The sequence below is a fragment of the Dermochelys coriacea genome, chromosome 10, assembly GCF_009764565.3.
Source record: "Dermochelys coriacea isolate rDerCor1 chromosome 10, rDerCor1.pri.v4, whole genome shotgun sequence".
Taxonomy (NCBI): domain Eukaryota; kingdom Metazoa; phylum Chordata; order Testudines; family Dermochelyidae; genus Dermochelys; species Dermochelys coriacea.
Genome location: NC_050077.1, coordinates 45,457,216 through 45,471,975, shown reverse-complemented (window position 1 = coordinate 45,471,975; position 14,760 = coordinate 45,457,216). Strand labels below are relative to the sequence as shown.

Sequence of the window (14,760 nt, the reverse complement as noted above, 5' to 3'; positions counted from 1 at the left end):
CCCTGCTAAGATGCCTATAAGTCTCCAAGTCAGATGCCCTGTGCTAGAAGCAAAGCCCAAAGAATGAAACTGGAAAACTGTACAAGGTGACAGCAAAGATTCTCATTTCCTTAATGTGTACCCTGAGAGAGAAAGAACTGTGGAACTGAAAGAGAAGGTGTTAGTGTGCTGTGTTTGTGTGTATCCCGGTGGTATGGAGCTATTGCTTGGAGACTAGGATTGTGTCAGTTATGAACAATGTCCTAACTTCAGATTTCCTGCTTTGTAAGTTTGCATTTCAGTGTATTTTCATTTTGGTGACATATGCATGGGTAGCCTTAACTCTAACGGAACAAAGTTTTGTTTGCAAGTTTCCTAGCTTGGTTTTAAATGTAACATATCTAAACGTAGGAAGCTAAGGACGTAGGGCTAGAGATGAGTTGCTACGCTGGAAATGGGGGCTAGGCTGAGGCATAGGTGCTGTGAAGCCAGTTAAATAATCAGATCTCCTCTGAATTTTGCAGGCCAGTGGAGAAAGCTTTAACCAATGCTTCAGCTTCCTCTGTCTGGCACTCAAAGCTTTTCAAGTGAAGCAGCAGGAGCCGGAAAAGCTTTGAGTGCCCGCTAAATCTTTGGCCAGAGCAAATATAAAGCTTTAAACCAAGCAAATGTGACTGTTTCACCAGCACCTCAGTTTCTTAGCCCTGCACCTGGACCAATGCCCTTCCAAGGCACTCAGCCTTCTCCATCCCCTGCTTTAAGCAGACACCTTCCATTGCTCACTATCTATTTTCATGTGCCCACTGCCCCATCCAGTCATCTTATAAAATAAAGCACTGTCCACACTGGCAAGTTTCTGCACAGTAAAGCAGCTTTCTGCGTTGTAACTCCTGAAGTGTAAAAAAATCACCTCAACGAGAGGTGTAGAGCTTTCTGCGCCGGGGCTACGGCGCTGCGGGGCCAGTGTAGACACCGTGGCGATTACAGCGCTGTGATTGGCCTCTGGGAGGTGTCCCACGATGCCTGTTCTCACCTCTCTGGTCATCGGTTTGAACTCTACTGCTCTGCCCTCTGGTGACCAACCGTTATCCCCACCTCGTACATTCTTTGCAAATTTGAAAGTCCCCTTCCTGTTTGCTCGGTGATGCGTGCAGTGGTCTCAGTGCATCTTTCCAGATGGCCATGCCTGCTCCATGCACCAGGCGATCCCCCACTTGGAGCAATGCTGAGCTGCTGGACTTCATCAGCATTTGGGGAGAGGAGGCTGTGCAGTCCCAGCTGCGCTCCAGCCATAGGAATTATGATACCTATGGACAGATTTCACGATGCATGATAGAAAGGGGTCATGACCGGGACACACTGCAGTATAGGGTAAAAGTGAAGGAGCTGCTGAATGCCTATCACAAGGCACACGAGGCAAACCGCCACTCAGGTGCTGCACCCACGAGCTGCCGGTTCTACAAAGAGCTGGACGCGATACTCAGTGGCAACCCCACCTCCACTGCGAAGACCCTGTGGAAACTTTGTTGGCTTGCATGCCAGTCAAGAGTGGACCGAGCCAGAGGAGGAAATCTTGGATGAGGATGTGGAGGGGAAGGGGGATCCAGAGGCAGACATGCATGCAGCCAGGAGCTCTTTTCTACTCTGGAGAAGGCTAGCGAGTCACAGCTGTTGGATGTTGGCGAAGCGCAAACAAGAGAGGAGGCCCCTGGTAAGTGGATTTGATTTTGGGAATTGCTGAGGTGAGTTGTCAGTGGCAGGAGGGCTGCAGAAAGCAGGCTTGTCTCTGTATGATGCAAGTACCACCACATGCCTAGTCTGAGCGGCAGAACAGGCTGTTGATTGCTTCAGAGATCTCCAGGAATCTCTCATGGAGATACTGGGCAATCTGCTGCTGCAGGTTCCTCGGCAGAACTGCTTTGTTTCTTGCCGCATTAACGGTAACTTTCCCGCACCATCGTGCCATCAATGGGGGGGAGGGACCATTGCTGCACACAGGTAAGCCGCATAAGGGCCAAAGCGGAAGCTGCAGTCTTGGAGAAGACCCTTCCTTGATTCCCTGCTCACCCTCACCAGCAAGGTATTTTCCATAATGATCAAATCCTGTGGATATCGTGCGGACAGGAATGATTATCAGGCCCCCCCTACAGTGCTGGCTCTCCCCAAGAGCCACATGCCCAGTGTACAGCAGGGTCCGGGAAGAGTGATTTACCCTGTCCCTGCAGCTACTCACCATTTTGGCCATCTTGTGGCTCATGTGTGCTTGCCTGGGATCAGCCAGTTAGTGACAGGTGTGTGAATACTGGCTGTGTTTTAAATCACTGAATCAGTGTTCTCCATGTTGCAAACAATACTGCTTCTGTAAAATGTTGTGTTTAAAATTCACAGAGATGACCTTGGGAGCCCAGCTTCCCTCTTTGTTATCGGTGGTTGAATGGCTGCGCAGAATTAGAAAGCGGCCACGAAGAACTAAGGAGGACTTTCTGCTTGAAGTTATGATGCACTCCACAGCCGAGAAAAAGGAACTGAAGGAGTGGTCGGACAGCGAGAAGAGGGACCTAAAGGAGAATGCGGTATGCCAGAATGAAGCCACAGAGCAGCTCTTAAACGTTATGGAGTGCCAAGCAGACATGCTCCAGGCGATACTTACATTGCAAGCTGAGCAGCTCCACACCCTCCCTTCCCTGCAGCCACTGTCACACAACTCTTTCCCAGGCACCCCCCCCAGACACCACCAACAGACTCTTATCAACCTCCTGGCTCCAGTCTTTACCCATGGCATTCCACTCCTGCCCCATCACAGTCCACCACTGTGGACTCCCACCACCCACTGCACTCAACACCCATCCCTCTGCAGTTTGGCCCTGCTCAAGTACAGTACCTGCTGCATTGTACTACAAAGGAGAAGGTGGGATATGATCCCTGGACATACACAAATCTTTAGCCATCCTGGGATCCACCTTCTCCTAGGACCTTCCCTTCCCGCATCTCCCTCAGTGCTGATGGGTTATTTTGTTTGACTCTCTCCTCTGGTTGTTGTTTTTTAATAAAAGAATTATGTTGGTTTGAAAGCAATCTTTATTCTGTTAAGTGAAAGCAAACAGATCTGTGCAAGGCAACAGGTAATTTTCTTAAGCCTCCATAGTGCATCATCTGCATCAATCACAATGACCTCCCAGCATTACAAGCACTGCACTCCTGAGCATAGCAACAAATATTAGTGGCTTTCTGCTTCAAATTGCTGCCTCAAGGCATCCCTGATCCTTATGGCCCCACACTGCGCCCCTCAAATAGTCCTGTTCTGTGGCTGTTCAAACTCAGCCTCCAGGTGCTAAGCCTCTGCGGTCCAGCCCCGAGTGAAGCTTTCACCATTCCCTTCACAAATATTATGGAGCGTACAGCATGTAGCTATAAGCATAGGAATATTGTCATCGGCCAGGTCCAGCTTCCCATGTAGGCAGCCAAAAGCACACTCAACAGTCATTCTGCACTTGCTAAGCCTGTTGTTGAACCGCTCCTTGCTGCTGTCAAGTTGCCCCGTGTATGGCTTCATAAGCCACGGCACTAAGGGGTAGGAGAGGTCTCCCAGAATCACTATGGGCATTTTGACTTCCCCTACGGTGATCTTCTGGTCCAGGAAGAAAGTCCCTACTTGCAGCTTTTCGAACAGGTCAGTGTTCTGAAAGATGCATGCGCCATGCACCTTTTCGGACCAGCCCGCATTAATGTCCGTGAAACGTCCATGGTGATGCAAAAGCGCCCAAAGAACCATTGAGAAATACCCCTTGCAATTAATGTACTCGGTGGCTAGGTGGCCTGGTGCCAGAATTGGACTGTGTGTGTGCCATCTATCGCCCCTCCACAGTTAGGGAAGCCCATTTGTGCAAAGCCATCCACAATGTCACGCACATTTCCCAAAATCATTGTCTTTCAGAGCAGGATGCAATTAATGACCCTGCACACTTTCCTCAACACGAGTCCAACAGTCGACTTTCCCACTCTGATCTGGTTAGCTATCGATCAATAGCAGTCTGGAGTAGCCAGCTTCCACTGTGCAATCACCAAGTGCTCCTCCAGCACAGGGCAGCTCTCATTCTCGTGTCCTTGCACTGACGGGCTGGGGAGAGCTCATCACACAGTCCCACGAATGTGGCTTTCCTCATGCGAAAGTTCTGCAGCCACTGCTCGTCATCCCAGGCCTGCATGACAATGTGATCCCACCATTCAGTGCTTGTTTCCCGAGCCCAAAAGCAGCGTTGCACTGTGGTCAGCACCTCCGTGAATGCCACAAGCAAACTCCTGTTGTAACTATTTCACGGGGTGTGATCAATGTCGCACTCCTCTTGCCTTTGTAGTTTAAGGAATAACTCCACTGCCATTCATGATGTGTTGGTCAGAGCGAGCAGCATACTGTTCAACAGTTCAGAATCCATTCCTGCAGACCCAAGAGGCAGAGCACACAGTACACAAACCGCTGAAAGATGACACCAAATCTGGACAGAAGCACAGGGATTGCTGGGATGCAAAGAAATGCATCACAGGGCAATGGGACTGGATCCAGGATACCCCGCAACCCCATCTGTCTTCCTACAATTCCTAGCAGCAGAAGAGGAAGAGATGCTCTGTGGGACAGCTGCCCAGAGTGCACCGCTCCGAATACCGCTGCAAGTGCCACAAGTGTGAACATGCTATTGTGCAGGCAGCTTACAGTGTGAACACCCAACAGCGGTTTCCCTTCAGCACTCTCTGAGCAGCACTGCAACTCCCAGCACTGTAACTGCCGCTGTAGACAAACCCTTAGACATGAGCCAAAATCTAAGACACATGCTACTTTTTCCATTTCAATATTAGCTTTGTATTCATTAACACTGCCAGGCATATTCATTTATGTTGCTTCTGGGGATTGATATCTTCACTGTCTATTATATATATTAATCCAAGCTTTCATTTTTAAAAAAAATTATGTCTCTTGTCCCCATGGTTGTGCAGAGAACCTTGAAAATATAAACAGAGTATAAGCCAATGGAGTGCTGTAAACATGAGTCTGCGGAGAGCCTGAAACAACAGTCCTAAAATGTGTAAACTGCCCCATTCATTCCAGTGGGACTATTTACTCTAAGGGCTAGTCTACACTGGCAGCGCTTTCACATGGCTTGTGTGGTTGCGGCAGAGCAGCGGGAGAGAGGTCTCCCAGCACTCTAAAAATACTACCGCCACGAGGGGTGTAGCTACCAGCGCTGGTGCACTGTCTACAGTGGTGCTTTACAGCGCTCAAACTTACTGTGCTCAGGGGGAGGTTTTTTCACACCCCTGAGCGAGAAAGTTGCAGCACTGTAAAGTACCAGTATAGAAAAGCCCGAAAATTTGCTGGAGGTTTCTGCTAAAGTGATCAGCCCTGACGGTCTGCTTTCTCCGGCGTGTTAGATCTGCTACCCTAGTCCAAAGTGGTATTGCTCCATGCCATGTTACATGCAGTTGTTTAGTAAAGAATGTCGCATGCTAGCAGTGCTAATGAGTCCCCAGAACAGTTACATCTGTTCACACAGTTAGCTCCTATTGCTGGAAGTCAGTTGTGGCTTGCACAAAGCCATCTGTTTCCTCCTGCTCTTCTGTGAGACCCATTTGCTCCGCATTCCACAGTTGCCACTCTGCCCTGGCTGCCAGGCACACTCACCTTGGCCAGATCAAGGGGTGTTTTTACTTCCTCTGCAGGCAGGTTGGGCTCAGCATACAGATATGTTTCTTGCTTGTTCCTTCCTTTGCGCCTCCCCCTCTTGCCTTGGTCTCCTGCCCGATGCACATCTGAAACATCTAAAGGGTTGTGCAAAGAGAGAGGAAGGTGTGTTAGCTAGCAGCAGTGAATATTGATGACCTCTTGGGGAGAGTGATCATTTGGCTTTAAACCTTCAAAATGGGCAGAAAGGGAGATCCAGAATCAGCTGCAGAAGATGCTTCATGGCCCTACAAGCATCTACTGATCAAGTAATTAAGACAAGTTTTGGTTACTTTTGATACTTTCATCCTACCACCCACCCTCTACTCTGACCCACCATCTCTTTTTCTATATATTGGCAAAGGGACGGAATCCATCTGAGAGGACTTTCTCCATCGGGTTACCAACTCTTCTATAAACCGACTTTTCTTCCCATCTGTTCCCTGGATGAGGTCAATTACATACTCTCGGATCTCCTCCTCATTTTCAATTGACAAGATGTACCTGGAAGGGGACAAAAAGAAGAAAACTGATAACATGAATATATTTTCCAAGAGACAGGCAACACCAAAGTTAACCTCAACTTCCCCTCCACACTCTTTGAATCAAGTTACTCCAGCGAGCATGGGAGAGAAGACATTACAAAAAAGTCCCAAGAGGAAGACAGATATCTGAGGAAGATACGCTTGGAGAAATCCCTTGTTATTGCTAGACCAGTGAAAAAAGGGGAAGGTCAGATACCTTTCCAACCCACCGCCACCCCACCAACAATGACAACTGTACTCTTCCTATTACCAAAGGAAATTAAATCCACACTGGGATTCCTGCTCACTCCATACTCTCTAATATCGAACCACAAATGAAGTCCAAGACAATCTCATGGGTTTAAATATTATTGAAATAAATATTTCCTCCTTCAACTTGTCTACAAACATCAAAATCTTTTGTCCTTCTCTTTCACCTTCAAATGGAAGAATATCAAAGCACTTTACAAACAAACACCCCCTTCCCACATACATGGCAGATGGAGTTAATCCTGCTCTATTTCACAGAGAGGTTACCTGATATGCCAAAGATGATGCAGGAAATCTGTGTCAGAGCCAGGAATAAAAAAACCCAGGGCTAACAACTCACATCCCCAACCTAAACTGCTTCATAACCTATACACACACAACACATCAAAACTAGAATGCCCACATAGAACAGACTGGACCTTCACTTTAAAAGTGACTGACTAAAGTGGTGGGGGAGGGAGGAGGGAGAGGAGGAGGTTGTGCCCATGTTTGTTTCTTTATACTGCATAACAAAGGCCTGAAACATTTTACACATACTGGAGAATTTCCTGAGGGTCCCAAAGAGGCAGACTGAGAGCATCCCAGTCCTTCAGGTGCAGGAATCCTGATTTTCTTCCAACTGTTTGTACCACAGTAGTTGAGTTACACAGGTGTTGAACAATAAACAAAATTTTAAACAATGTGAATTATCTGTCCTTTGCAAATCAAGTTGCACTTGTTTGGTATCTGCAGTGTCATAAGCCCATTAATTCTCTAATCACTCATAGTGTCTTCCAGGAAAAACAATAATTTTGAATGTAAAAGAAAGCAGCTGGAGCGGGAGGAGACAAAAAAACAAAATAAAAAAACCCACCAACCTTTCACATTATCTTTACCCATAAGAAAGCAGCAAGACGGGCACAAACCCAATTTTTCCTTTGCACGTAGCCTTACAGGGCTCATCCAAAGATGCACAAACAGTAAACTGCACAGGAGCTGCACTTGGAAGGCTGAAGGGTTAAATGAGCTCTGCTAGGAATCAGATATAACTAAGCCATTCCCTGTCCTGACACACCCAGTGTCGCATTTAGAGGCTTACCCTAGTAGGTTACAAAGTTACCTCTGAATCTGGACAAAGACTTCAGGTGAGGAAATACCAGCATGATTAAAATTGTCTCTCCTTTGGAAAGAGATACAAATCCACTTCATAATGTCTATATGAGAAAGACTGCAGGTGTGATGGGAGAGAATAACTGGAATATTGATACTATAGGGAGAGAGACTACAGATGGGTCTTCATAACACAATTAGCTCGAGTTAGCATACTCAAATTTACTGCACTCGAGTACCTATCGAGGGACAACAATTGAATGCCTGCTTGATGTGGTGCTCTGTCCCCCTTTGGCAGCACTAGACCAGAGGTGGCCAACCTGAGCCTGAGAAGGAGCCGGAATTTACCAATGTACATTGTCAAAGAATCACAGTAATACGTCAGCAGCCCGGTCGATCAGCACCTCCCCCTCCCTCCCCACCATAGGCGCCGACTCCGTGGGTGCTCCGGGGCTGGAGCACCCACAGGGAAAAATTAGTGGGTGCTCTGCACCCACCAGCAGCCAAGCTCCCCTCACCCCCCGTCCCATCTCCCCCTCCTCTGAGCACGCCACATCCCCACTCCTCTGCCTACCTCCCAGTGCTTCCTGCCCGGCCGCCGCCAAACAGCTGTTTGGCAGCATTAGCTGTTAGGATATAGATATTCAGGCCTGTCTGTAAAGGCCTATACTCTAAGAATTTAGGTGTATTCTTATCACTTAGCTAGTTATAGAGGTATAAAAGAAAGAATCAAAATCACTGTCTGCTGGTGTAAGAGCCTTCTCATACTGAGACACTCTGAGGCCCTGTTCTTATGCTAAGACCTTTGGCTAAGCAACAGAGGCAGCCATAAACTGGGAAGCGACCGGTTACATCCTCACATTCCAAACTAGTCACATTGAAATAAGGTGCTATTGGGCTGTTAGGAATACAATCCTGTCCTGATAATGCCTATCGCCTCCACAGAAAGGGAAGTGCCTAGAAGATGTAAAAGGAAACTTAGTTTGATAGCATCCTGTCTGGCAAGAACTCACTTATCAATAGCTGGGATGTGAAATCCTCATATCTGTGTTTGTTCTACCACTGTAGTCCCCAGTGTTTGTCTGTATAATCTCTGTCTGGTTCTGTGATTGTTTCTGTCTGCTGTATAATTAATTTTGCTGGGTGTAAACTAATTAAGGTGGTGGGATATAATTGGTTAAATAATCATGGTACAATATGTTAGGATTCGCAAAAAGAAAAGGAGTACTTGTGGCACCTTAGAGACTAACAAATTTATTAGAGCATAAGCTTTCGTGAGCTACAGCTCACTTCATCGGCTGTAGCTCACGAAAGCTTATGCTCTAATAAATTTGTTAGTCTCTAAGGTGCCACAAGTACTCCTTTTCTTTTTGCGAATACAGACTAACACGGCTGCTACTCTGAAACCTATGTTAGGATTGATTAGTTAAATTTCAGTAAAATGATTGGTTAAGGTATAGCTAAGCAGAACTCAAGTTTTACTATATAGTCTGCAGTCAATCAGGAAGTGGGTGGGGGAAATGGGAACAGGGAAGGAGGGGGAACTGGAATCATGTTTTGCTAAAGGGGGAAATGGGAACAGAGAATGGGGGTGGGGAAATTGGAATCATGTTTGGCTAAGGGCAGGAATGAGAACATGTGGTGTCAGAGCTGGGAAGGGGGACACTAAGGAAGGAAACTGGAATCATGCTTGCTGGAAGTTCACCCCAAAAACTTTAAATCGTTTGCACCTTTGGACTTCGGGTATTGTTGCTCTCTGTTTATGCGAGAAGGACCAGGGAAGTAAGTGAGTGAAGGAATAAGCCCCCTAACATTAGCACGTTCTGGGAGGGAGTGAGAGGAGCGGGAACGTGGTATGCTCAGGGGAGGAGGCAGGGAAGAGGCAGGGCTGGGATTTGGGGAAGGAATTGGAATGGGGCAGGGAGGGAGCGGAGACTTTGGGGAAGGGGTTGGAATGGGGATAGGGCAGGGGCGGGGACTCAAGGAAGGGATGGAGTGGGCGCGGGGCAGGGAACAGAGGGGGGTTGAGCACCCACAGAAAAGAGGGGAAATCGGCGCCTATGCTCCCCACACCTCCTGATCAGCTGTTTTGTGGCGTGCAGGAGACTCCTTGGGGGAGGAGCGAGGGCATGGCAGGCTCAGGGGAGAGGGTGGAAAGGGGTGGAATGGGGGCAGGGCCTGTGGCAGAGCTAGGGGTTGAGCAGTGAGCACCCCCGGCCCATTGGAAAGTTGGCACCTGTAGCTCCAGCCCTGGAGTCAGTGCCTATACAAGGAGCCGCATATTAACTGCTGAAGAGCCGCATGTGGCTCCGGAGCCACAGGTTGGCCATCCCTGCTCTATACTATACCAGTGTTTCTCAACCTAGGGAGCCACAGGTTGGCCACCCCTGCTCTATATCAGTGTTTCTCAACCTGGGGTCATGATTTATTTATAATTATATGGTAAATTGAGAATGTAAGCAATTTTTCAGCAACAGTATGCCATGACACTTTTGTATTTTTATGTCTGATTTTGTAAGCAAGTAGTTTTTAAGTGAGGTGAAACTTCGGGGTATGCAAGACATACTGTACCCTGAGAGGGGTACAGTAGTCTGGAAAGATTGAAAACCGGTGTGTACCACATTGGCTCATATACTAAGCTTAAGAGGTCTCAGATTCAATCCTGCCCACCAAAGACCAGGGTCTGTCACCGTTACAAAAACACTCAAATGACAGAATGAATTGATTAGCTGCTGTCAGGTCTAACTTGAGCAACAGCATCCCCACTGCATTACTAGCTCAAACTTTCCAACAAAGGCTACCTAGCTGGAGCGTAAGGGGCTGTCAATACTGAAAATAAAAGGGGGGGAGCAGTCTCAACTGACTTTGGCTGGCTGGGCTTGTGCTCCAGGGCTAAAAATAGCAGTGTCAACATTCCCACATGGGCTAGGGCCTGGGATCTGAGACCCACTCCTATTGCTGGGTTTCAGAGCCCCATTTTTAGTGCTATCGCGCAAACCTGAGTCTGTTGAGCTGGGCTCTGAGACTCACTGTTGCGGGGGTTGTTTTGCAATGTAGATGTACCCTAGAGTGGCACTTAACTCAAGCTAGAGATTTTTGTGCATGAACAGGATTTGAGCTAGTGGTAATATCTGAGTTATAACTTGAACTAATTGCTGTGAAAACACACTCTGTGTCTGTATAGAAACAAGTGAGATAGGAAAAAAAATACGCAGCAAGTGCGGTTACATTTAAAAAAACCCTCATCTTTGTTCCATGACTGTTAGCAGCAGATATTTAGACAGGACGGTCCTGGAAAGGCTTACACACATGCTTAATTTGCTGTATGCGAATAGTGCCATTGACATTAGTGGGACCACCCAGGTGTATAATGTTAAGCATCAGCGTAAGTCTTTTGAGGACAGAGGCCTGAGTGGAACAATCCCCTCTCCTCTTCTCCATGGGAATTGTATCTACCTTTGGTTTAGCGGAGGGATAGGCAAAACTGTAATAAAAATGTCAGTGTTAAACACAGGCCACTCAGCTGTAACATGCATTAACCCCCACCATGTGTGCCAATCAGTGAGATGCACAATACTTTTATTCACTAGGCACACCAACAACTATACTGATTAACCAGAAACCTGAGCCAATAAAAGAAAAAATGGAAAAGAGCAAAGACTCCTTTTTGCAAGAAAAGCTCCCTCTTTTCAACATCCAGGTGTTGTAGGGAGCTTTAGACCCATGAACAGTGCAAAACAGATGATTATAGTAGAGTAGTTCCTGGCTCCTGGAGCTCCCAGAGACCAGAGAGTCAGAGACAGAAGACCCATCAGGGACCATCCAGGCCACCCCAATCCAAACTGGGTGGGGGGCCAAGTGGGGTCAATTGAGCCCTACAGCAGGATCTATAGAGCTGTAACCTGACCAATCCAATTTGAATCGGTCCTTCTCTCTAACCCCCTCCCCACATCTACCCGACCCTCTCCCTTCCCTGCCGACTCTCATCCCCCCTCCCCTCCCGCCATCTACCTGACCCTCTCCCTTCCCCCACCGACTCTCATACCCTCCCCTCCCCTCCCCTCTCCCTTCCCCCACCGACTCTCATACCCTCCCCTCCCCTCCCCTCTCCCTTCCCCCACCGACTCTCATACCCTCCCCTCCCCTCCCCTCTCCCTTCCCCCACCGACTCTCATACCCTCCCCTCCCCTCCCCTCTCCCTTCCCCCACCGACTCTCATACCCTCCCCTCCCCTCTCCCTTCCCCCACCGACTCTCATACCCTCCCCTCCCCTCTCCCTTCCCCCACCGACTCTCATACCCTCCCCTCCCCTCTCCCTTCCCCCACCGACTCTCATACCCTCCCCTCCCCTCTCCCTTCCCCCACCGACTCCCATACCCTCCCCTCCCCTCCCCCTTCCCCCACCGACTCCCATACCCTCCCCTCCCCTCCCCCTTCGCCCACCGACTCCCATACCCTCCCCTCCCCTCCCCTCTCCCTTCCCCCACCGACTCCCATACCCTCCCCTCCCCTGCCCTCCCCCCACCGACTCCCATACCCTCCCCTCTCCCTCCCCCCACCGACTCCCCTCCCCTCCCCTCTCCCTCCCCCCACCGACTCCCCTCCCCTCCCCTCTCCCTCCCCCCACCGACTCCCCTCCCCTCCCCTCTCCCTCCCCCCACCGACTCCCCTCCCCTCCCCTCCCCCCACCGACTCCCCTCCCCTCCCCTCCCCCCACCGACTCCCATACCCTCCCCTCTCCCTTCCCCCACCGACTCCCCTCCCCTCCCCTGCCCTCCCCCCACCGACTCCCATACCCTCCCCTCTCCCTTCCCCCACCGACTCCCCTCCCCTCCCCTGCCCTCCCCCCACCGACTCCCATACCCTCCCCCCCTGCCCTCCCCCCACCGACTCCCCTCCCCCCCCTCTCCCTCCCCCCACCGACTCCCCTCCCCTCTCCCTCCCCCCACCGACTCCCCTCCCCTCCCCTGCCCTTCCCCCACCGACTCCCCTCCCCTCTCCCTCCCCCCACCGACTCCCCTCCCCTCCCCTCTCCCTCCCCCCACCGACTCCCATACCCTCCCCTCCCCTCCCCTCTCCCTCCCCCCACCGACTCCCATACCCTCCCCTCCCCCTTCTCCCACCGACTCCCATACCCTCCCCTCCCCTCCCCTTTTCCTTTCCCCCACCGACTCTCATACCCTTCCCTCTCCCTTCCCCCACCGACTCTCATACCCTCCCCTCTCCCTCCCCCCACCGACTCCCCTCCCCTCCCCTCCCCTCTCCCTTCCCCCACCGACTCCCATACCCTCCCTTCCCCCACCCCGCTGCCCCGCGCCGCGCACCCCACGATCTCCTCGCTGACGTCCAGCCCGAAGTCGCCGCGCAGCTGCTGGATGCACCAGGCCAGGAGCGCCCCGGCAGCGGCCATCTCGGCCCGGGGAAGGGAGATCTGGGCCCCAGCGCCGGCCCGGTGCAGCACTTCCGGCCCGCAGGGCAACACGGGCCACGGCGCGGGGTTCCGCCGCCTCCCTGCGCCCAGCCTGAGCCAGGCCGCGGCAGCCGCGGAGGGGCAGGGCCTGAGGCGGCCCGGGGGCGGAAGCGGCCGGAGGGTGGTGCCCGCCGGGCCGGGCCGGGTCGGGAGCACTGGCACCAGCACGGCCTGGGCCGGGTCCTTCACACAGAGGCCTGGAGCGAGGCGCGGGCGCGCGGGCAGCTCAGCCCCGTGGGGGGTCCGGGGGACAGGCGGGGCGGGGCCTGCACTGGGAGGGGGCGGGGCCAGGTGGGGCCCTGCGCTCGCGGGGGAGGAGGGTGGGTCTGCCATGGCGGGGCGGGGCGGAGGGCGGTGGACTGGATTGTCTGGGGGTTGCCAGCTGGGGGCCAGTACTGGCTAAGGGCGGGGGAGGTGGTGACCGGGGAGGGTGGTAGGAAAAGCAGGACAGCTTAGCAAAATAGCCGCCTGTGGAGTCCACATTGGGCTTTAGCTTCACTGCAAAAGTGACATTTTATACTGAGGTGAAAAAAGGAAAGGAGGACTTGTGGCACCTTAGAGCGAACACATTTATGAGAGCACAAGCTTTCGTGAGCTACAGCTCACTTCATCGGATGCACTCAGTATTTTCCACCCAATGCATCCGATGAAGTGAGCTGTAGCTCACGGACGCTTACGCTCTAATAAATGTGTTCGTCTCTAAGGTGCCACAAGTCCTCCTTTTCTTTTTGCGAATACAGACTAACACGGCTGCTACTCTGTATACTGAGGTGACTAACTCGAGGGAACATATTGCTGTAAAATCCTGGTGGAGACACGGCACAGGTTTTTCCAACCAGGCAGCTAATCTAGTTCAACACTGTACCCCTGACCTGGGGTTTATTTTGACTAAATGCATTGAGGTACAAACTACAGCCCTTGTCTCTGCTAGGATTTTACACTGAGACCCTATCTCAAGTTAGTAAAAACACTTTTTTCTGCAATGAAAATATAGCCTAGGTGGCTGGCATGCAGATAAGGACTTGGACTGGAGCTGTCAGTTGAGTACAGGTTAAATGTGCAGGAAATGGCAAAGGGAGAGAGTAGATTTTGTTTGTTTTGTTTCTGGCCAAGAGGGAGGTGAGTGAGACAAGTGGCAGCATTCTACTGAGTGCAGATGGGTTACAGCAACTAGATAAGTCTTTCATTAGTAGTATTAGTACTGAGTTCCTAGAAATATGCCCACCAAAGAAGAGAGGATTCTTGAGAGCCTAAGAAGGGTAGGAAGTGAAGGCTAGTTTCCCCCTCTGTGTGACAGAACTCATAGGCTCAGTGACTAACAGTAACAATCATAAATGTACACCAAGCACCACAAAATTAATAGGTACACTGACAGTGTTATATTCATAGTTATACACCAACAACCACACAATTCCTAACAGGCACCAAAACTGCAGGATCAGATTGAGCACGGTACACCATAATGCATTACTGTGGCTCACTGTTAACATGCTCTTTCAAGGCTTCCTTCCCTCAGACGTATAGCTCCGCATTGAGGTCTTCAAACACCCCTTGTGTCTGGCTGTTCAAACTCAACAGACAGCCCCTTCACCCAGGCAGCAATTTTCTCCCCTTTGCCTCACAGACAGTATGCAGAACACAGCTGAAGGCTATAACCATGGGAAAATTTTTCCCACAGAGATCCAATCTTGTGAGTAAACAATGCCATCATCCCT

General features: G+C 50.6%; 1 protein-coding gene across 2 annotated transcripts in view; it reads right to left on the bottom strand.

Moving 5' to 3' along the window:
• Nucleotides 1-13,233, bottom strand: part of TRIP4 (thyroid hormone receptor interactor 4) — a 56,172-nt gene extending 42,939 nt beyond the window's left edge. The window contains exons 1-4 of one of the 2 annotated variants that reach the window (XM_043494245.1): nt 12,900-13,220; nt 7,024-7,105; nt 6,030-6,196; nt 5,654-5,790 (exon numbers count right to left, since the gene is read on the bottom strand). In XM_043494245.1, coding sequence (XP_043350180.1) covers nt 5,654-5,790; nt 6,030-6,069 — 177 coding nt within the window. In that variant the 5' untranslated portion in view covers nt 6,070-6,196; nt 7,024-7,105; nt 12,900-13,220. Of the gene's footprint in view, nt 1-5,653; nt 5,791-6,029; nt 6,197-7,023; nt 7,106-12,899 lie in introns of both variants that reach the window. The other variant, XM_038419166.2, reaches the window with a different exon arrangement.
• Between the last annotated feature and the right edge of the window lie 1,527 nt (nt 13,234-14,760).